At 43.5% G+C, this 24,379-nt stretch overlaps 1 protein-coding gene across 2 annotated transcripts in view; it reads left to right on the top strand.

Annotated features, from left to right (window-relative positions):
• The first annotated feature begins 4,183 nt into the window (after positions 1-4,183).
• MARVELD2 (MARVEL domain containing 2) overlaps positions 4,184-24,379 on the top strand; it is a 42,690-nt gene continuing 22,494 nt past the window's right edge. Inside the window, exons 1-3 of one of the 2 annotated variants that reach the window (XM_075837951.1) lie at positions 4,184-4,247; positions 12,487-13,674; positions 16,134-16,175. In XM_075837951.1, coding sequence (XP_075694066.1) covers positions 12,496-13,674; positions 16,134-16,175 — 1,221 coding nt within the window. In that variant the 5' untranslated portion in view covers positions 4,184-4,247; positions 12,487-12,495. Of the gene's footprint in view, positions 4,468-12,486; positions 13,675-16,133; positions 16,176-24,379 lie in introns of both variants that reach the window. The other variant, XM_075837941.1, reaches the window with a different exon arrangement.

Below are 24,379 nucleotides of genomic sequence, written 5' to 3' on the forward strand. Positions count from 1 at the left end.
GTCGGGCTGTCCTCCAGGAATATTCGACTGAGGGTGCCATTGTACAAATTTGCTCCCAGGTTCCTCGGTCCCTTCGAGATCCTGCAGCAGATCAACCCTGTCGCCTACAAGCTTCTGCTGCCTCCTACCCTCAAGATCCCTAACTCCTTCCATGTTTCTCTCCTGAAACCAGTGGTTCTGAACCGCTTTACCAAGATTCCTAGCCCTGCGGTTGCCTCCAGCGGCCCTTCAGACACCTTCCAGGTTAAGGAGATCTTGGACACCAAGAGAGTAGAGGAAAGACTTTTTATTTGGTGGATTGGTCCTGAAGAGAGGTCCTGGGAGCCAGAGGAGAACATCAATGCCCCTACTCTTATGCAGAAGTATCTCTCGCTCTGATCCCAAGAAGTGGGGGGCGTAAGATGGGGGATACTGTCATGTCCGTGGCTGAAGGCACTTTCCCCCTGAAGGCCGCAGCCATGGGTCGGCGAGCACTGGCCCCAGTCTCCTCCTCAGGAGACGCCAGCACTCACTTCCACTCACCGCGGACGAATCCCATAGGGTGCACGCGCACGCTCGTGCCCGCTCTTAAAGGGGCAGCACGTGCACTGGACTTTAATGAAGTATTAGCCCATGATTGCCCTGGACTATAAGAGGGGTTCAGCCCCTTTCTTCTACGCCTGATCATTGTTGTCGTACCCTAAGTTTTTCTATGCGATTGTCTCCTAGTGTGTTCCTGTTACATGTGTCCCGTGCTATCCTGGTCGTGTGCCGTGCTGAGCCAAAGTCATACTGTGCTGTATAGCACGCCTGTCCTGCTTCACCACGCCTGACGTCTGCCTGCTGCGTAGTCCCAGCCGAGCCTGCCTTGCTACTGTCCGAGCATCCACAGGTACCCTATACGAACTATAGACTTTAACCTGCGCCCTGTTGGCCAGTTGCCATACCGCCAAGGCGGTACGGCCCAGTGGGTCCACAAACCCTACGTGACATTGGGCTTGTATCAAAAAACCTTCATCTGTATCGTTAATCTTACAAACTGTAGCTTTCTTTACATGTTGCGGGTGGAAGCTGTTATGTAATAATGTGTTGGTTGCTGTCGCTTTCCTAAACCCTTCTGTATGTATGGTCACTCCTGTCACATCAACCTTTACATGTAGAAACTCCGTAGTAGTGGCACTTATCTTGGATGTGAATTTCATATTCATTCTATTCACCGTATTCAGGTGGTTGACAAAAATATTGAACGACGCTTCGGATCCGGACCAGACAATAAAAATGTTGTCCACGAATCTCCGAAACAACCTAATATCCCGTAAAAACGGGTTAAATAAGGAAATAATGTATTCATCCTCGGATACAACAAGGAAAATATTTGTATAGGTACAGGCAACAGGAGTGCCCATGGCTCTGAATGTACCAAGCATTATTAAACTGGAAGGCATTGTGCTCAAGGATAAAATACAAGGCATCACTTTTAAAGTCGATGCAACCTGTGCTTTTGCTCGAATTAGCTAATACAAGTCTAACTGACTCCACTCCTGCCTTATGGGGAATTCTCGTATATAGTCTTTCTACGTCCATTGACGCTAGCAGGAAGCCTTCCTCCCAGGGGAAATCATTCCGAGCATTCAATAATTCATTGGTATCCTTTAAGTAGGATGGGATACTGATAAGGACCGGTCGTAGAAGCCAGTCAATATACTTCGATAACGGCTCGGTTAGCAATCCCACACCCGATACTATCAGACGACCGGGTGGGGTTTTTAACGTTTTGTGGATCATTGGCAAGAAAGACCACGTTGGTTTTTTTTAAAAGAGGGGAGGAGCTTTTCTGCAGACTTTGAAATAATCCCTAGCTCAACATTATTGCGAAGAAAAGGTTGTAATTTTCTCTGAAATTTTAGCGTGGGGTCGCTCTGTAACCTTAAATAGGTGCTTTGGTCAGACAATTGTCTCAAAGCCTCGTGACAATAGTATTCTTTGGTCATGAGTACCGTATTTCCACCTTTGTCAGCTTTCTTCACTATTACATTTTCTAGTTTTTTAAGGGATTTCAATGCTAAGTCTTCCTCTCTTGAGAGGTTGGATATCTCCCTCTGAATTAGCAATTTCATGTCATTTTTTCTTCTAGAGGAGAAATTATCTATACTGCTCCCTGGTACTAGTGGTAGGGAGAAAGTGGACTTGATACCGCCTGTAAAGCCACAGACAATGCCTGTCGCTTGTGTAGCGGAGGCGATGTCGTCCTCTGATATCCCTGCTAGTGACATAATACAATCTTTTTCTAATTCTTGCTCACGCTAAAACCTAATGCGCCAACTTGACAAGGCACTTCTCCTTCTTTGATCTCCGAATGTATCCCATCATACTTAAAGACTTTACACAGATTCTACTTTCTAATGCCTTTATACAAATCTACTTCAAAATCTACTAGGTCAAACTGATCCACCATACTAATATTTGCGTAATCACTGCTTTTTTGTTGTGGGTTTTCCCCATTGAATTCAATGGGGTGGTAATCCCGCAACAATAAGCAGTTGTAGCGATTTTGTGGTGGGAAAGCTGTGATTCCGCCATAAAAATCGCAACTCAGAAAAAAAAAAATAATCTTATACTTACCCACAATTCCGTGCTTCTTCATTGGTAGAGGAACGCGTCGCCATGGCTACGCAGGTATGAAACTTTTTTTTACATGCAGTTTTTTGCAGCGGACATTGCGGCCAAAAAACTGCACTACAATTTGGTGCAGTTTTTTGTCCGGAATTCCCTGCTGCGCCCAGGGCGGATACAATGTGTGCTTTTATGCAGTGTCTCCGCCCTGTATGAACATATACACGCAGTGTATCCGACCTGGAACCTGCAGCACATTCCGTCCAAAAAATCGCACCACACTGTGCTCATACTTACCCCCTCCCTACTTTGAAGTCCGCTCCGCCCTCCTACGATGAGGGTGCAATCCTGTGATTGGCTGCAACGGTCACATGGGATGAAACATCATCCCAGGAGGCCGGACTGCAAGAAGAAGAATGTTCTATTATTTTTTTATTTTTTCCGGAGTTGTGATATTTGCGGCGTAATCGCTGCGTATCCGACCTGGAACCCGCAATACATTCCGTCCGAAAACCGTTTTTTCAGACGGAGTGTACTGCGGGTACCAGGTCGGGTATGCTGTGTGGTTTTTACGCAGCGTATTCGTCCCGTGGGAACCCGGCCATATAGAGCTTAAAATAGAGTGGGCACCTACACCATAATAAAGCACTTAGCCACCATTGTTTTTCTCATTTCCAACAGTTTTCTGTTTGGGGTTATGGTTTGATGTGTCATAAGTGTACGTTAGCTTTACAATGCTTGTGTGACATTTTCTATGCCTTAAAACTGTCTGCCAGCCTCTGTCAGGTCTGACTTGGTGTACATTGTAGATGTGCCTTTTTTAAAAATGTTGCAATATTTGTACAGCATTTGAGGCTTCAGTGAGCCCCCTCCAATATATAGGACTTGCACCAAATTCTCATACATGTGTGTAACAATTTTGTGCATTTGGCATATATCTTGTAAATTTTGCCTAAAGGAACACTTTAGGCAAAAGTTATATACAGTGAAATGCCTAGTGCTAACCTGAGGGGGCAAAAGAGCACCAAAGAGAATCTCTGTGTCATGCACCTTCCCCTCAAGCCCTGCCCTGGGCATAACACAGTGTATCAGCTTTGCTTGGTGTGCTCCTTGCAGTTTTCGTCTTATAGATAGAACTCGTAAAAAAATAAATGTAGGCTTTCATGGAGTAACCCATTACAATTATATATAAGGAAGAGAACAGTTATTTATTTGAAAGAAAATAATAATATGCCAGGAAGTTTTGTTACAAATTATCTGATACTTATTGCTTGAGGTAGGTGATTCATTCCACTGGCCCGTTATGCCAAACCGGTTTGCTGAATACATGCTGTCAATTAATGCTGGGCAGGTGACATGTATTATGCCTGAGTCTTCAAGGAAACTTCAGAGACACATGCTGCTCACAACTAGTCACTGCCACTTTGTCGTTTGCCAAAAATATATGTGGGTAATTAGTGTTTGTCAGCACGAGTGTGGACACCAGGGGGCGCTATTAAGCAGCTAGCGCTACAACCAGTGTAGAAGGTGAGTCAGGGTCCAGCCCAGCTACCTGCAGAGGGGGCGGTGTCATCCATGACGTCATCTTGGGAGAGGAAGCGAGTCATGTGACCGAGAGAGGGGAAGCCTGTCCCGGGAGAGAGTGCAGCCTACAGGTGAGAGTGCTGTCTATAGAGTAAAGTTCACGTATGTGTAATCCTTAATTCGTTCCCGGGGCTGGAGAGGAGCAGGAATTACATGAAGAACAAAGTGTGACTTTTGTAAAGAGAGAGAGAGAAGAACCGAGAGACAGTCCATATAGTGAGAGTGCTCTGAACGTGGGCTGGGAGACATGATAATAGACTGCAACTACTGACCACGATCACATCACTACAGGTAAGTTCTCTATTCAATATACTATGTTATTTACCTGTTTGTATTTTATCTATTGTTACAATGACGTTTTGCAGAGCAGCCATCAGGGCTCATGGGCCCGGGTGCAAGAGTTCAGCTTGGGCTCCCCTATCCCTCCCCAACACCACCATCATCAGACCCCTGCATGCGCCTATGCCCAGACGCTTTGCCAAACAGCCCCCGTAGTATAATTCCCTCACACCGTATAATGCTACCATAGCTGCCCCCACACAGTATAATGCCCCATACAGTATAATGCCCCCCATAGCAGCCCCATACCGTATAATGCTCCCCATATCAGCCCCCATACAGTATAGTACCCCCCATACAGTATAATGCCCCCTCCATATCAGCTCCCATACAGTATAATGCCCCCATATGTGCATAATAAAAAAATAGCATAATTACTTACCTATCCCCGTTCCTTCGCCTCCTCCGGTGTCTGCTACGAGTGACTCGGCGCAGACAGGCAGGATGATGTCGCTACATCCCGCCTGCCTGCGTCGAGCCGCTCAGGGCACCGTGAATCCTGGAGCAAGGAGATGTCCGCTCCTTGCTCCAGCATTGAATGGAACCGGGACCTCGGGGAGTGACTCGTGACCCCCCCCCCCCCCCCCCCCGAAGGTCTTCACACGACCCCCCAGGGAAACACGACTCACAGTTTGTAATGTATTGTGCAGTTTGCGGTGGAGAGAGGAGGGGGGACTGGAATTTAACGGGCCCCCCCTCTCCACCACAATACAACACATTACATTACAAAACAACACAAGACGACATGACACAACACATTACGATACAGACTCTGCAGCTCACCTGGAGTCCTCCGCACCGACTCTTCCACTGCACTGGCTAGAAGACCTGTCACGTGTTAACACGGTCACATGGTACACTAAGTGTACCATGTGACCATAACCAGGAAGTGCCGGCTTCACGGCACAGAAGATTTATTTAATAACAAGCATGCTGTGTGGCAACGGGGGCCCGTGGCCCCCCCAAGCTTAGGGCCCGGTCGCAATTGCGACCGCTGCGGCCCCTATAGCTACGCCACTGGCAGCCATGATGGGTTTATATGGAAATATTGCACAAAAAGAGTCTGCAACCTGTGGTTTACCAGAAACTACAACTCCCAGCATACCCTGATAGCCACAAGCAGTCTACTGAAGGACTTCAAGATCTGGGGAGTCACAGGCTGCAGACTCCTCCTATTGTATATAGATCGATTGTCATTGTATGCAGAATTTCTGGGCCCCATACAGCCAAGGAGTTGGCCCCTCTCATTACAGAGGGTTGGGATACGGAAAGTGTTGCGCTTATGTTTGCACCTTATGCGCATTAGCTGATTTTGATACTGATGTCAATTACAGTGAACGAAACTATGGGTCAGGCACATGACCAGTTAATGTCCTGGTTTTAATAACCGTTAATGCACCGATTTTGTTCAGCCAAAATGTATCTCACTATATCGCATATAATGGCCCTGTCCAAAAAAAGGGCAGTGGTGTTTGTAGCTCTCCCAGAGCTGGAGTCCCCGTTGCTTCTACTAGAGCTCTGCTGGGGACTCCGGTGCTGTTCCTGATGTCCATATTTGGACAGTAATGTCAGGAGATTCCCGAGGGCCAAAGTCTATGGGCAGAGCGATTTGCGATGCTCTGCCTGGGGACTCTAGCATTGGGAAGCTCCTGACATCTCTGTCTATATAGTGTTGTGAGGAGCGGTCTAAGTTTTTTTTTTTTTTTTGGGGGATCTCTCTGGATGGAATAGCAGAGTCTACTACGCTATTCCATCCTTTAAAAAAAAAAAAAAAAAGTAAACCCCATTCACACGAGTTATATTGTAATTTTCAGTGCGCAATCCGCAATGAGAATAGGAGAGCTCCAATTTAAAAGCAAATTGTTCTTCTATTACTCTTCCAACCTACATGTATTTGGTCTTGTTTTTCTCAGGGCATATTAGGCTCCATTCACACGACAGGGTCCGAGTGTCGGCTGATAAAAATCCAGGAGATAGGGAGATAAAAAATGGAATATCCGAGGGCGCAGCTGTACTGGAAATTGCTTTTATTTGTACAACAACAACAATGTGTTTCAAGGCCGTACCGGCCTCTTCGTCAGGTTAGGTACAAGTGAACACTTGTACCTAACCTGACGAAGAGGCCGGTACGGCCTTGAAACACATTGTTGTTGTTGTACAAATAAAAGCCATTTCCAGTACAGCTGCGCCCTCGGGTATTCCATTTTTTATCTCCCTATCTCCTGGATCTACATAGTGGATTTTTACCAATCTTCAAACCGGAATTTGGGCTGCAACTGTCTCTACCTAAGTCTAACTTGGACACGCACCTTGGGATGTTATGCTCCGAGCATAACAACATCAGGTCAGCACAATTGACCACTTTTTTACTTTTGTTCTCACCTAATACAGGCTCATGCACTATGTGCGCTTTGTTTCCTTTTTCACTATAGCGGGCTGATAAAAATGGCCGCTTTGGTCTGTTTTTCTCATCCGTTTTTCATCCGTTCTGGGCCATGTGTTTTTTTTTTTTTTTGTTTGTTTTTTAACGGCCGATTTTTACCTGTTTTGCATCCGGTTTTTTTCCCTGTCTGTTTTAAAAACGGATGAATTCCATTTGTACATTTTTTGCCACACACTTCCCTCTTTAGATAATGACACACAATGTCCTCTGTAGGTAGTGCCACACAGCGCCCCTGTAGGTAGTGCCACACAGCCCCCTTTTACATAGCACATATATGGACATTGAAGTCAGGGACTTCTCCTGGAACGGAAACACTGGCCACAGCTCTGGGGATTCCGCTTCAGAAGTCCCTGACGTCACTGTCCATTTATGGAACTTCTCCTGGAGCGGAATCCCCGGCCACAGCTTTGGCCACGCTGTGAACGGGGATTGGGGATTCCGCTCCTACAGGGAGCAAAAAATACCCTCCTCCTCCTCCTCACATGCACTTCGCACTGTGAGGAGGAGAAGAGAGCGAACGAGCGGCAGAAAGCTTGGACATCACTCGGATCACATCCGACTGACATCCGTTCTTTACACGGCCACATAGACTTCTATGGGAGCCGGGTGGCTGGGAGAACGGCCGAAAATAGAGCATGTCCCATTTTTTTGATGGCCCGGTGAATAGCCCCATTTGGGGCCTATTGTTCGTACTGCGGCCGTGTAACGGCCGTTCAAAGAACGGTGGTCACACGGCCAGGAATCCCTGTCATGTGAATAGGGCCTTAGGCTTCCATATTGCGTAAAAAACGAAGTGATATGATTTACTTTTTTAAAAAAAAGGAAAAGGGAAATACATTTAAAAAAAAAAAAAAGTGAATATGTAATTATAGGTGATGTTTTTTTGACATCTGTGGCAGGCCACTGGGTAAACACAGCAGAATACATATTTGGCAACTTCAGCGATACTATATGTGTGTGTATTTCTTTCATGCTGGGCGCAAGCGGAGCTTACAATGAATGGTACGTAAACTGGCTTTTGGAGAGCAAATTTTCCAAAGTGATCTTTGTACATGTGACCAGTGTCGCGGCCAAAGTCGCCGTGTAGCCCCAGTATAAAACTGTACATCTATATATGATATTAAATAGATGGGTAAATAGAAATAATAATAATCTTTATTTGTATAACACAAAAAAAACAACACAATATAGATAGATATATATAAAGATTTATAATCATCTATCTATCTATTAGGGCTGGGCAATTGATCGAAAAATAGCCAAAACCGAAATTCAGCGCAGATAACCGACGTCATCTTGCACATTTCGTTTCTTTTGTTCAGTTATTACATGCAGCCCAGCCACTGCTGTCAGTAAGGCCTCATGCACACTTCCATTGCCGTTTTTCACGGATCTGTGTGTCCGTTTTTGTATCACTGTGTACTCTTGTCCATTCCGTGTTTCCGTTTTAAACAGACGTTGTGCTTCCGTTTCTCTTCCGTGCTAGGGCAACGAATCCGTCAAAAACTTTCGCACACGGAAGCCTTCCGTACGCCGTCCGTTTTTTTCACGGACCCATTGACTTCTATGGGCCTCACGGACACGGAATTACTGACAAAAATAGGACATGCTCTACTTTTAACGGAACAACGGATCCGTGAAAATAACGGAAGTGTCATTGGCCCATTGAAATGAATGGGTCAGGGTGCTATCAGTGAAAAAACAGATAGCACCCTATAGGAAAAAAGGGGGCATGAGGCCTTACTGTACGCTATCCCATTAGAATCGCTGATATGTGATTAACCTATCAGCGATTCTGATTGGATAGCATACAGTTATTGACATTTGGTATAGCCAATGGCAGAGCAGGCTTAATGTGACGGCATCAACGCTACTCCTCCAGAACGCCGCCGAAGGTATGGCTGCCTGTAACTGCAGTCCGTTACAGCAGCTACAGGCTGTCTTCTGAGGCACATATACAGGCACAAGCAGACCCACCAAATCACCCGGTGGGCCCTGCCTGAGCCAAGAGTGGTCCCCCACACGAGCAGTGCACCGCAAAGTGCCGTCGCTGTACTATTTACAGCTACTACGCTAACACTTTGTTTTTGTCAGCCACCGTTTCTCATCCCCCTGGACAGTTCCCATGCTTTCAGCTTTGTTCCGCCATCTTCCTCTCTGCTACCGTCACAGCTCACCCCCCCCCCCCCCCCTGCACGGTCCCCATGCTTTCTGCTTTGTTTACAAAATAAAGCAGAAAGCATGGGGACCATCCGGGGGGATGAGCGGCGACGACAGCAAAGAGGCAGCTGATGTTGCTCACCGAGCACTGCTTGACTACCTCTGGCGACAGGAGCTGTATGTAAGTTGCTACTCTTCAATGTTCACATACTTTTCTTGATGCTGAAAATAAACTGATTATAATATCCTCGAAGAGTATGTTCACACTAGTCTGGAAGAACCTGGCTTTGAGAGGTCTCAGCCAAGTGTTAGTGGAATGGTATACTACTGTATATAATATATACCTCCTGAGCCTGCCTGCTTTATACTAATATATATTCTGTATGTGTACCCCCTGGCTCTAAACCTTCTGTATACTAGTAGTATACAGCAGGCTCAGGGGGTATATTGTATACATCCGGCTCGGGGGATAAATATGAATTCAATGGCATAGCATGCAAATAGGGGGCGTGGTACATAAAGGGGGTGTGGTCTAAATCATTCATTAATCGTAATCGAGGTTACATGTTCAATTAATCGTGATTTAGGTCACAATTGCCCAGCTCTACTATCTCCTATCTGTCATTTATATTGGGGGGGGGGAGGGGGGTGCTGCCAATTAGGGAGGGCCTTTTTCTTTTTTCAACTAGGTGTCCGGGCCCCAGACGGCAGTACCAGCAGTGCTGCCCTGATTGTATGTAATGAAAACATGTGCTGTTCAATCTTCCAGTATATTATACAGTTCCACATCATCATGGCCATAGACGCCACAGTGATATGGCCAAATATTAGCCCTAGTATGAAGTGTGTTATTGCTTTTTGCTGGATATTACAATTAGAATACTTAATTTTACTTTTAAAAGCCTAATATTTATTAGAGATAATGCTACATATTTATTTATACTGCTGCCAGTGTTATTTTATTGTAGCGTGCAATGTATTCACGAAGACGTCTGTCATGTTGTACCTTCCGTAGCTAACAGCCATTTTTTTCATGCAGTGCCATGCTTTACATGGGCTCTGTATTCACACAGCTGTATTTTTAGTGTCGCGTATATATATATATATATATATATATATATATATCCCAAAAATATTTACATGAAGCAGCACTCGTGTAGTTAAAGAGGCTCTGTCACCACATTATAAGTGCCCTATCTCCTACATAAGGAGATGGGCGCTATAATGTAGGTGACAGCAGTGCTTTTTATTTAGAAAAACGACCTATTTTCACGTTAGGAGCGATTTTAGCTTTATGCTAATTAGTTTCTTGATGCCCAAGTTGGCGTGTTTTTACTTTAGACCAAGTGGGCGTTGTACAGAGTGTATGACGCTGACCAATCAGCGTCATGCAATTCTCTCCATTCATTTACTCCGCGCATAGTGACACTGCGCCGTTTGCTATTTGCTGTTTTATACTGACACATTAACGTTACTGAAGTGTTTAGACAGTGACTAGACATTCCTTCCAGCCAGGACGGGATGTCTATTCACAATTCCGGCACTTCGGTAACATTTGTTTGGTACTTACAGCAGAGCAAGCGTAATCTCGCTGTAACCTGTCATTTACAGCGTGAGCTCGCGAGATTACGCTTGCTCTGCTGTAAGTGTCGGGGTTGTGAATAGACGTCCTGTCTGGAAGGAATGTCTATTCACTGTCTAAACACTTCAGTAACGTTAATATGTCAGTATAAGGGTATGTTCACACGCAGTGTTTTTAGACGTATTTCGGGGCGTTTACGTCTCTAAAAACGCCTGAAAAAAATGGAAGCTGAACGCCTACAAACATCTGCCCATTGAAATCAATGGGAAAAACAGCATTTAGTTCATACAGGGCGTCTTTTTACGCCTCTGTTTCAAAAAACGGATCGTAAAAAGAAGTAGCATGGCGTTTTTTTGGAGCTGATTTTCCATTGAACACTATGAAACACGCCTCCAAAGAAGCTCCAAATGCTTCATTTTCAGCTTCAAAAACGCCTGAAAATCAGAGGCTGATTTCTCTGAAAACAGCTCCGTGTTTTCAGAAGTTTTTTGTTAAGCGTGTGAACATACCCTAACACAGCACATAGTGAACAACGCAGTGTCACTATGCGCGGAGTAAATGAATGGAGAGAAGTGCATGATGCTGATTGGTCACTGATTGGTCAGCGTCATACACTCCTCTGTACAACGCCCACTTGGTCTAAACGTGGTAAAAATAGATCGTTTTGCTAAATCAAAAGCACTACTGTCACCTACATTATAGCGCCGATCATAATGTGGTGACAGAGTCTCTTTAAGTGGTGCGTGCAAGGCAACTAGAGCTTAATCCACAGCTCAACATACCATACAAGAAAAAAAGATTGCAGCAAGGTCCAGTAAAAATCTGGTTATATTTGGTGATGTTTAGAGCCAAGCGACGTTTCAGTTCCACCGTGGAACTGTTTTCAAGGAAAGTGATACATGTGAACCAAGTATTTAAGACATGTGAGATAGTTACATCGTTAATAATAATTAAAACATTAAAGTGAAACCATGCATACAATCATAGGAGTACATATACAACATAGATAACACAAGAGCATAGTGTATATAACCGTGGTAAAAATATTAAAAACATTAATAGGTCATTACTAACAATTATGTACATCTGTAGTGGAGGAGGGACAGTATATATATATATATATATATATGTGTGTATTAGTACAATTTTTGTTTACCCCATTCTAAGCTTGGTAAATATGCCCAGTGGGCCCTGGTATCTGGACAATTTTGCCTGCTGCTTATCCTGTGGAGAAGTGGATACGTTTGCATTTAGTTCACAGAGGATTGCCAACTTTCTCCGCTTTTCAGATGAGAGCAGGACTTGGTCTTTATGAGCTTGCAGCCTCTGGATGTAAGAAAAAAATGTGTGTGGTCCCTGACAGCAAACAGAAATCTTGACAATAGTAAATTGAAACACATAGGGGAGAATTTAAGTCTGGCATTTCATACGCCAGTCTTAATAGAAAGCGAGTTGGAGTAAGTTTCGTCACATTTACTGATCAGTGAACGTCTCTCAAGAAATGTGACCCATCTTTCAACCGGCCTTGTGTCACAATTGTGGTGCAACGACCATTGGCATGCCCATCCATTCGCCCCTTCTCTTCGCCTATAAAATGAAAGCATACTCACCTCACCGTTCTCCTTCCCTCTGTTTCCCGCACAGATCATACAAGATTCTGATGCCAAGCAGCGTCAGGGCCTTACATGCTATGCTATATGACTTTCAGTATTATGCTTTGGATTTGTAGTTTTATGTTTTTTATAAATTTAGTTCATTTTCATAATGTTGTTTTCTGTTTTTCAAGCATACACAAATGTCTGGAGGAGGATCATCTTCAGTACCAAGATCCAAACACAGGGCTCCAAATGGCCGAGCTGCACAATATGATCAAGTGCCGGTAGAGTCGTACGATCAAAGAAGTAATCTACCGACGTTGCAAAACTGTGAGCTGGCTTTGAGTGCAGACCCATTGCCACCTCCTCCATTGCCTCTTAGTCCTCCATTTGGGCCTGAGTTTTATCCAAGTGACAGTGAAGAAGCAGTGACTTCACTTCAACTTAGACCTGTAAGACGTTTTATTCCAGATTCCTGGAAAAAAATCTTCAAGAGTAAAAAAGAGACGGCATGGGAAGAACCAATATCCGATCTTAACTACATTTCTGGGGGAGAGCAGTGTTCACCGCCTCACTCACCGTCCCTCCCTGCTTCTGTACCTCATGGAGGAAGCTCCGTTGTCAACGCAAAGTTAGCTGGAAGTTCATTACGAGACCCATACGGGGATCCTGATGGTAGCTACAACTCAAGGAAAGAAGCTGATGCCATGATTGCTGGTGATCCATACTCCTCTCTGAGTCGCCAGACACATACTGTGAAAACATATAGTGAGATGGTAGAAGAGTACAACTTGCGGTACTCTTACATGAAGTCATGGGCAGGATTGCTGAGGATTCTGGGCGTTGTGGAACTCTTACTTGGAGCTGGTGTTTTTGCCTGTGTAACTGCTTATATCCACAAAGATAATGAATGGTACAATATGTTTGGTTACTCACAACCATATTCCTATACTGCTAGCTTACAGGGGGGATACTACTATGGTGGTCCCAAGACTCCCTTTATACTTGTGGTAGCAGGCTTGGCATGGCTGGTTACTATAATCCTCCTGGTGCTCGGGATGTCCATGTACTACAGGACAATTCTCCTGGATTCTAACTGGTGGCCTTTAACAGAGTTTGGAATGAATATCTGCTTGTTTGTTCTTTATATGGCGGGAGCCATTGTGTATGTGAATGACACTAACAGAGGAGGACTGTGCTACTATTCATTCTTCAACAATCCACTATATTCCACATTCTGCCGAGTGGAAGGGGGGCAGACGGCAGCCATAATTTTTCTGTTTGCCACCATGTTAGTTTATTTAATTAGTGGCCTTGTTTCTTTGAAACTCTGGCGTCATGAGAATGCCCGGAAGAGACGAGAATATATTGAACATGAGGTAGGTTTTAATATTTTTTTTCCTCAATTACTCAGTTTTTCCTTTTTTTTATTTTATTTTTTTCTCACACACTTTGGAACGTTTTCCACCTTCTTTGAAAACTTGATGCAGTAACCATGTAAAACACTGCGCTAATCCTTGTTTCGACTTTCATCTCTTGACAGCTAGTGTTGTTGCCAGTAGCGTTGATATGGATCAAAAATCACAATCCACATCAATGTATACCACAGAACTGATCCTAAATTACTAACAATGGATTGTGATTTTGGATTATATGGAGTTCACATCTGCTTTGCTAGAACAAAAATAGGGAAATAATGGCGCAGATGTGAACAGAGCCTTAGTCAAAAGCACAACTGTGTACCAAACAAAAAATTTGAGGATTACGTCACGTTTCTTAGCCTACGTATGACGTAAAAGCTCCCTACGTTTACGTTAAAGAAGCTCTGTCACCACATTATAAGTGGCCTATCTTGTACATGATGTGATCGGCGCTGTAATGTAGATAACAGCAGTGTTTTTTATTTAGAAAAACGATCATTTTTGACTGCATTATGACCTATATTAGCTTTATGCTAATGAGTTTCTTAATGAACAACTGGGCGTATTTTACTTTTTGGCCAAGTGGGCGTTGTGGAGAGAAGTGTATGACGCTGACCAATCAATGACCAATCGGCGTCATACACATCTCCCCATTTATTTACACTGCAGATAGCGATATAGATATATCGCTATGTGCAGCCACCTAAACACACTATAACATTACTGCAGTGTCATGACAATGAATATACATTACCTCCAGCCAGGACGTGATGTGTATTCAGAATCCTGACACTTCGCTAACAGAATCCTGACACTACAGCACAGCACAGCAAGCATAATCTCACGAGATTACGCTGTAAACTGTCATTTCAAACGAGATTACGCTTGCTGTGCTGTAGTGTCGGGATTCTGTTAGTGAAGTGCCAGGATTCTGAATACACATCACGTCCTGGCTGGAGGTAATGTATATTCATTGTCATGACGCATGAGTAGCTTTATAGTGTTTTTATGTGACTGCACATAGCGATATATCTATATCGCTATTTGCAGTGTAAATTAATGGGGAGAAGTGTATGATGCTGATTGGTCACTGATTGACGCCCACTTGGCCAAAAAGTAAAACACGCCCAGTTGTCCATTAAGAAAATCATTAGCATAAAGCTATAGGTCATAACTCCGTCAAAAATGATCGTTTTTCTAAATAAATAACACAGCTGTAATCTACATTACAGCGCCAATCACATCTTTAAACATTGGCTTTGATGGAAGCTACTTTTATGCATGCGTCACATACATCCCTCTCCCATAGGCTATTATGGAAACCATATAACGGATCCATCATAAAAAGCGCATGACGTACCTGTTTAATGGATGTCATACAGTGGCATCTATCACTCATGTGCTACCATGTTATAATAAACTTTGCGGAATTGAATAGCGTAGTCTACCATGGCTTTTTTTTTTTTTTTGGGTATTCTGATTTATACCGACCAGACAAATGGCAGAAGGACGCTCTTTTGGCCTTCTCTGACATTGGAGCCCTAAGGACACATTTTGTGTGCACACCGGGAGCTTTCCTGGCGTACACGATAAACGTAAACAAAAAACATGATGTGAACAGGGCCTTACTTATATTTTGCCGATGTATGCTGGTTTTTTAAAAAAAAATATTTATTTTTGAAACAATGATGTGTGAAAGTGTCTGGGCAAAAAGATGCATATGTTTTCATCCCATTTGACAGTATAGGGAGTTTTGTCTTTTATTTGAAAAAAAACCAAAACATATAGCTATGTATTCTCAAACTCTGATCCATACCGTTGTCCCCTTTAACAATTTAGTGCTTCTAACTCTAGCGTAAGATAATTTTACATTGTCCTTTTGGACGTTTGCCTTGCCAATAACAGAGAGAAAATTACCACGTGTTTTCATACAGCTTTCGAAGTTGATGGACTATAGCCGGCCACACACTTTAGATAAGTGTCGGCCAAACACTCGTTTGGCCGACAGCTTTTTTTACGGACTCGCCCATAGTCCTTCACATAGTCCTTCACACATTCACACTCGGCCTAACCGAGCGTGCAAGTGTTTTCTATAGGGAGAAGGAATTGAACATGCTCGACCCTTCTCTCCCCGACATCTGACGTCAGGGGGTGTGTTGGGAGGCTGCCATACACATTAGATGGTTGGCCCGTCCCCTGAATCCTGTGCGTTCGGCCGACATATGCCTAATGTGTAGGGCCAGCTTAAATATTGCTGCATACATTTTTCTCCCACAATTCACTTTATTTTAATTCATTAAAGCGACTTAAGGCTATGTTTATGTAGACCAGTCAGTACACCGAATTATTTACATTACTCTTACATAATAAAGCAATGGATAATAGAATACCTGATCATTCTGTTTTCTATTCATCAGATGAAGTCACACGATTTACATGATTATCCACATAAAGTCATGGTAAGTGTATTTCAACAAAAAAATGTCCTGATTATCGGCCCGTCCTCAGATTTGTCAGAAATGTGTGGGGCCTTAGTTTGTTCTATTGCTCATTGAAGTCTGTCATATTATAGCAGTCGAAACTCTGTTTTTCTGATACAGAGCTCCAAATCTCCTGCATATAGTTGTATGATAAAATTGTGTCTGCCTGCAGCCACCACTAGGGGAGCTTAATGCAAAATGTTTTATTATTGAGTTGCTGGTATACATCCGTATGTAGTAGCTTCAATGTTTGCCATGTATAGTCTACATGTGATGAGAGGGACTTGGTATGTGTAAACTAATATGAATATATGATATATAAAGTAATAATGTAATTCTCAAATATTATACATTCACTTTAAGATTTTAAGCATTTAACAACAACATTTTTATAAACTATCTAACTGCTGTTAAGGATATTTTTTACTATTTGACTAGCAACGGTCAGGCCATAATAACATTTATAGGTTTCAATGGTAAGCCATACCTCCCAACAGTCTCGGATCCAGTGGGACAATCCTGAATTCTGGGCGGTGTTCTGATGTCCCAGGCGCCTGATGGTATGTCCCGGCGGCAACTGCATCTGCGTCCTCAGGACGCAGATGAAGTTGAATCTAATGGTGAAGCGGGGAACTTTCGGCTCCCTGCTCCACCACTAACTTCGCAAAGGCAGCTGTGAGCGGCTTATTGCAGACATATGCATTGATGTCATTGCGTCTGTCTGCGCCGAGCCGCTCATAGCATAGACTGGAGGAGCAGAGGGTTCTCCTCCACTCGTCATGGGGATCGGTGAGACTTCATTTTATTTTATTAGGAACTCTGAAGGCATACTAGGTGTAGGGGTCAGATATGGACACCTTATACTGTGTGGGGACAGCTATGGGTGGCATTATAATGTGTGGGGGTAGCTATGGGGGTGGCATTATACTATGGGGGTGGCAGTACACTGCGTGGGAGTTCCAGTATACTGTGTGGGGGCAACCATGGGGGTGGCAGTTTACTGCGTGGGGGCAGCTATGGGGGTGGCAGTTTACTGCGTGGGGCAGACATGGGGGTGGCAGTATACTGTGTGTGGGGGTCAGCTATGGGGGCGTTATATGTGTGGGGGCTCTATGGGAGCATGATACTGTGTGGGCCAAACTGGGTGTGTATGGATGAGGATTGGGCAGGGTTAGAGGCGTGGCTTAATGGGAATAAACAGTTGGCCCTCTTTAAAATGGTTGGAAGACATGGGGTGCTGGTAGCAGTTTTCTAAGTACATTATTTGCCTGTCTTGTGGGATATGTCCAAATCTGCTTTAAATGAGTATTTGTATCATATAATTTTATGGTGTTTTGCTAAGATATGCCAAAACATTAATTAAGATCATTGTGGGCCTGTGGGAACCCCCACCATTTTTGGGAAGGAAAGGGCAGAAGCCCCTTCGGCTTTTCTCCTTGCACAGCAGTGCTTCTGGCCATCCGCGTGCAGGAACTTCTACCTAGCTCCATTCAAGTGAATGGGGCTGTGCAGGGAAAAACTTTGAAGGATTGGTGGGAGTCCTGGCAGTCGGATACCCACCAATCAAACTAGTGGTGGTATCCCAGCATTATGCCATCATTTGTAATATTGGGAACAACCCTTTAATATTTTACAATTGTGAGACAACTGAAGTTTTGGCCTGTTACTGAAGCGACCAATAGCCACGGTGCAAGCAGCCCCTCTCGTCTGCCTACTGTTTTTGCAAGATATTGCTGCCTTCTCCCCTAGGGCTTCCTTTTAGACTATAGTTACTTTGCAACCTAAACAACAGTGTGTACTTCTGACTGCTAGCAGTAGCATTATATTTATCTATGGAAATTAAATGGTGATTATCCTGTAAATATTTGGCTTTGCCTAATAAGTTGTAAGTGTTTTATTGTTGTAAATATTTACATGTTTGACAAAGGGTCCTTTTACAAGTGAAGATAAGGGCCTGTTCACATCAGCCTCACCCTTCCATTGATGGGTTCTGCTAGACCTTTCCGTCGGAAGAACCCATCAACGGAAAGGCAAATGGAAACCATAGCTTCTATTTGCATTACCATTGATTTCAGTTGGTAATGCTTCCGTTGCTAATGATTTCTGTTTGTTTCCGTTTCGTAAGGTTTCCTTGATTTTTGTTTTTTTTACTGAAACTATAGCGTAGTCGACTGCGCTATTGTTTCCATCATAAAAGCGGAAACCTTACGAAATGGAAAGCATTACCATTGAAATCAATGGTAATGCAAACGGAAGCTATGGTTTCCTTTTGCCTTTCTGTTGATGGGTTCCTCCAACAGAAAGGTCTAGCGGAACCCATCAATGGAAGGGTAACGCTGATGTGAACACACCCTAAATTTGGAAAAACATGCGATGATCGTCGATATAGCTAGCGTTCGAAAGACATGTATTTATATGTAATAATAACTGTGTTTATGAAATCACGTGTCTTTGCTCTTGAGCATTCTGCATGCCTCAGTCAATATTTCCACACCTCTTGTCTTGTCTGCTAAAGACAAGCCGATGCCTGTCTACACGAGGAGATCTAATGCTGAAAAACAATACGTTTTAGGCAGGATTCACACGAGCATGTTCGATCCGTAAAGGACGGAACGTATTTCGGCAGCAAGTCCCGGACCGAACACATTGCAGGGAGTCGGGCTCCTAGCATCATAGTTATGTACGACACTAGGAGTCCCTGCCTCTCCGTGGAACAACTGTACCGTACTGAAAACATGATTACAGTACAGGACAGTAGTTCCACGGAGAGGCAGGGACTCCTAGCGTCGTACATAACTATGATACTAGGAGCCCGGCTCCCTGCAGTGTGTTCGGTCTGGTACTTGCGGCCCAAATACGTTCCGTCCTTTACGGACCGAACATGCTCGTGTGAATCCAGCCTTAGGTTCATCGTAAGAGATTTAATCAACGGACAACACGAAATTTCTCGCTGATCTTGCAATTGCTGCACATGTTTACACTAGCCAATAATTGCAAACTTTTAGTCGAATTAAGAAATTTTACATGATCGTCCCATGTAAAAGGCCATTAAGGCTCTGTTCAAATCTGCATCAGATGCTCTATTCAAAGCCTCTGTTGCAGATTCCGTCATATTTGATGGAAAAAATTAGCGCTGCATGCAGACGGACACCGCGCTGAAACCCAATGGACCCCATTATAAGTTAATGGTGTTTGCCAGATCCGTTGTATAACAGAGCGTTGTGTGTTCTGTTCATAATGGAAACCACAACACAAATGTTCACATAGCCTAAGAGTATGAATTATATGTGGCAAATAAAGGATCACAGTCGGGCTCTGTTCACATATGCATCATAGTTTCCGTTCGTGACGGATCCAAACAGTGCCAATGGACTCCTTTTGTTTCTGTCAGGGTACCAACATGCTTTCTGCCATTTTTACGGCAAGAATAGCTTTGCATGCTGCACTATTCTTTCCATCAAATCTGACATAACTGCTGATGGAGTCTCCACCGTCAGTGTGGACAGAGCCTCAACAGCGTTTCCAGTAAAATAAAAACATTAACAGCAGTAAACGTACATCCGAGTTGCCCTATTCTGTCAAGTTGTTAAATTATATTTGCCTGTATATAGAAACCTCTTTGTGGGAGAGCTGGGTGACAACCAACGCAGCCACGATTACACGTCACACATGGATCTGTTATTTATTTTTTATTTTTTTCTCCTTTAGAACCCTTAATGGGAGATCTGCAGGTTTAAATCTGTAATTTATGGGTCTAGAAAATTGAGTGACTTTGGCCAAGAGCATGTAAGAGCTCACAAAACCAAAGTGTTTAGATACAGTAGCTGGTATAGTGAACAGAATTTTTGCCCAAGGTAAAGGAAAGCCTAGCTACTCCTGATGTAACCCATAATAATTCATTTCTCACTGAGTATTTTACCCATTAGGGATATATTTGTTTCCAGTTACCGCGTAACCGTTGATGTTTGATTCGTTCAGTATATCAACTTGAGCTGAATGATGATACCAATGTACCAATAATCATTTGTCTAGTGCTTTCGCACTTTACATTGACACTTATTAATTGAAGTAATCTGGTAGACAACGTGGTGTGTACTCCAAAATAAAAAGGTTTACTTATGTGTTATATATCTAACGTGCCTGTTATTTTTTATATATAACTTGTATATATTTATATGTATTTCTTTGTTAGTGTGTGTGTGTGTGTGTATGTATATATGTGTGTGTATATATATATATATATATATATATACTCTACTCTTATATATATATATACTCTACTCTTATATATAATATTAGGTATTTTGCTTTTCAATATAATTGATCCAAGTAGGGACGGTAAGCGTCAGCGCTGGGCTATTTCTGTATACAATACAAGCCTGATCACCTGCACCAAGTGCAGAATGAATAGCTCCAGTGCTCAGTGCTTTTGGAGCACACATTGTCGGTAAAGCTACCAAATACTAGCCCTACGCGTTTCGTTTCGTTTCGTTTCTTTACTCATATATATATATATATATATATATATATATATATTAGTGAAGGAAATAAGTATTTGAACCCTTGCTGATTTTGTAAGTTTGCCCACTGTCAAAGACATGAACAGTCTAGAATTTTTAGGCTAGGTCAATTTTACCAGTGAGATTTATTTATATATATATATATGAAAATCACATAGTCAAAATTATATATATTTATTTGCATTGTGCACAGAGAAATAAGTATTTGATCCCCTACCAACCATTAAGAGTTCAGCCTCCTCCAGGCCAGTTACACGCTCCAAATCAACTTGGTGCCTGCATTAAAGACAGCTGTCTTACATGGTCACCTGTATAAAAGACTCCTGTCCACAGACTCAATTAATCAGTCTGACTCTAACCTCTACAACATGGGCAAGACCAAAGAGCTTTCTAAGGATGTCAGGGACAAGATCATAGACCTGCACAAGGCTGGAATGGGCTACAAAACCATAAGTAAGACGCTGGGTGAGAAGGAGACAACTGTTGGTGCAATAGTAAGAAAATGGAAGACATACAAAATGACTGTCAATCGACATCGATCTGGGGTTCCATGCAAAATCTCACCTCGTGGGGTATCCTTGATCCTGAGGAAGGTGAGAGCTCAGCCGAAAACTACACGGGGGGAACTTGTTAATGATCTCAAGGCAGCTGGGACCACAGTCACCAAGAAAACCATTGGTAACACATTACGCCGTAATGGATTAAAATCCTGCAGTGCCCGCAAGGTCCCCTTGCTCAAGAAGGCACATGTACAGGCCCGTCTGAAGTTTGCAAATGAACATCTGGATGATTCTGAGAGTGATTGGGAGAAGGTGCTGTGGTCAGACGAGACTAAAATTGAGCTCTTTGGCATTAACTCAACTCGCCGTGTTTGGAGGAAGAGAAATGCTGCCTATGACCCAAAGAACACCGTCCCCACTGTCAAGCATGGAGGTGGAAACATTATGTTTTGGGGGTGTTTCTCTGCTAAGGGCACAGGACTACTTCACCGCATCAATGGGAGAATGGATGGAGCCATGTACCGTCAAATCCTGAGTGACAACCTCCTTCCCTCCACCAGGACATTAAAAATGGCTCGTGGCTGGGTCTTACAGCACGACAATGACCCGAAACATACAGCCAAGGCAACAAAGGAGTGGCTCAAAAAGAAGCACATTAAGGTCATGGAGTGGCCTAGCCAGTCTCCAGACCTTAATCCCATCGAAAACTTATGGAGGGAGCTGAAGATCCGAGTTGCCAAGCGACAGCCTCGAAATCTTAATGATTTACAGATGATCTGCAAAGAGGAGTGGGCCAAAATTCCATCTAACATGTGTGCAAACCTCATCATCAACTACAAAAAACGTCTGACTGCTGTGCTTGCCAACAAGGGTTTTGCCACCAAGTATTAAGTCTTGTTTGCCAAAGGGATCAAATACTTATTTCTCTGTGCACAATGCAAATAAATATATATAATTTTGACAATGTGATTTTCTTTTATTTTTTTTATATACTCTAACTCTCACTGGTAAAATTAACCTAGCCTAAAAATTCTAGACTGTTCATGTCTTTGACAGTGGGCAAACTTACAAAATCGGCAAGGGATCAAATACTTATTTCCTTCACTGTGTATATATATATCTGCCATAACTCTTCAGGGGCCTGCAGAATTAATCTGTTAGACTTCTAGAATGCTAGAACATCTAAGTGCACAATGTACTAGGAGCATCGATTCATGTGTGGCGTGGACATAAATTGCTAGCCGCTGTTGGTGGCAGAACACTTTGTCTTTAAAAGGCGGAGTTCACACCCTCCTGTGTGTACTGACCAATAAGAGGACACAGCACGTAATGCATTTCCTGTCCCGTTAGTAAGGGGCTCACCCAGGGGTGGGATTAAAATTTTTAACAGGTTCCCTGTTTTTCGGACGAAGACATGCGGGGGAGGATGGGTTTGCGGTGTATCGCGCCATTGAAAATGATTCTAATAATAAAATAAAACAATTATGATATTCCAAATACCCCTACATTAAAGTGGACTCTAAATAAAGAAATTCCCTGGCCAGAATGTTTTAGTGTGGATTGCCACACTATTTATTTATATAATTACATAAGCGTACAGACCTACCCACACATTATATTAAACTCCTCCAATACGTATAGGCCTATATGCGCACGTTCAATATCCTAAGCGTGCTCAGCCCATTTAGTCAGGCCCCATGCACACGACTGTAAAAAACCTCCGTTTTTGCGGACCGCAATTGCGGTCCGCAAAAACGGAGCCATTCACTTTCATTGAACACTGACACCTTTCCGTAGCACTACGGAAGGGTGTCCGTGCCGTGGAAATGTTCCGGGAATTATGAAACCTGTCCGTTCTTTTGCATTTTGCGGGCTGTGCTCCCATACTTTGTATGGGAGCACGGCCCGAAAATGCGGCTGTCAGCGGCCGGCCGTGCCCGCAATCGCGGGCCGTGATTGCGGGCACGGTCGTGTGCATGAGGCCTCAGGCTGTGCACATGAGAAGGGTGGAGGACAGTGCGGCGTACACAGTAAGCCGTGACAACTCTCCCGGCTAATGCACAGATACGGTGCCAGGAGCAAGCTCAGTACATGTATACATCACCAGAACAAAGTTCAGTACAAATATACAGCAGCAGAACCAAGCTCCGTATATATACACAGCACCAGAACAAAGCTCAGTACATATATACTGCACCAGAACCAAGCTCCGTACATATATACTGCACCAGAACCAAGCTCCGTACATATATACTGCACCAGAACCAAGCTCCGTACATATATACTGCACCAGAACCAAGCTCCGTACATATATACTGCACCAGAACCAAGCTCCGTACATATATACTGCACCAGAACCAAGCTCCGTACATATATACTGCACCAGAACCAAGCTCCGTACATATATACTGCACCAGAACCAAGCTCCGTACATATATACTGCACCAGAACCAAGCTCCGTACATATATACTGAACCAGAACCAAGCTCAGTACATATATACAACATAGACTTCTATTGGCCACGGGTACATTCCCATTTGCGTACGGGAAGGTGCCCGGGCCGTTGAAAAATATAGAACATGTCCTATTTCAGGCCATTAATTATGGCATGGGCAGGCCCATAGAAGTCTATACAGCTCCTGTAATTACGGGTGGCTACGTGTGTGCACCCGTAATTACGGGAGCATTGCTAGGAGACGTCAGGGGATTTCAACTTTTGAATAAAGAGAAGCAGGGAAAATGGCGTCTGAGCGATCATGTGACATCATTTCCAACCCCCTTTTTTTTACGGGTCCGTAAAAACGCGTGACAGCGTACCCGTATTTACGGCCAGTATTTACGGGAAGTGAAAAATACGGTCTCTGTACATGGGGCTTTAGAGGGCAACTTTCCTTTCTCTGAGATTTTTGAGTATATAAAATTCTGTCTTGTGTTCCTGGGCAAAAGACGACAAATTGCCACTTGGCAACAGATGAGTGAATGTTTGCAAATTGAAATACTTTTTACTGAACATGGTTTCCCTCAATTAAGACAATGGCTTAAGGGCCTTTTAGACGAGCCAAGAAATTGTAACTATCGAACGATTAGCGATTCGTTGGCGAGTCGTTCCGTAGTGAACGATCATTATTTAATTGCATCTATTATCGTTTAAATAGTCTTTAT

This window comes from Rhinoderma darwinii, chromosome 1, assembly GCF_050947455.1.
Source record: "Rhinoderma darwinii isolate aRhiDar2 chromosome 1, aRhiDar2.hap1, whole genome shotgun sequence".
NCBI lineage: Eukaryota > Metazoa > Chordata > Amphibia > Anura > Rhinodermatidae > Rhinoderma > Rhinoderma darwinii.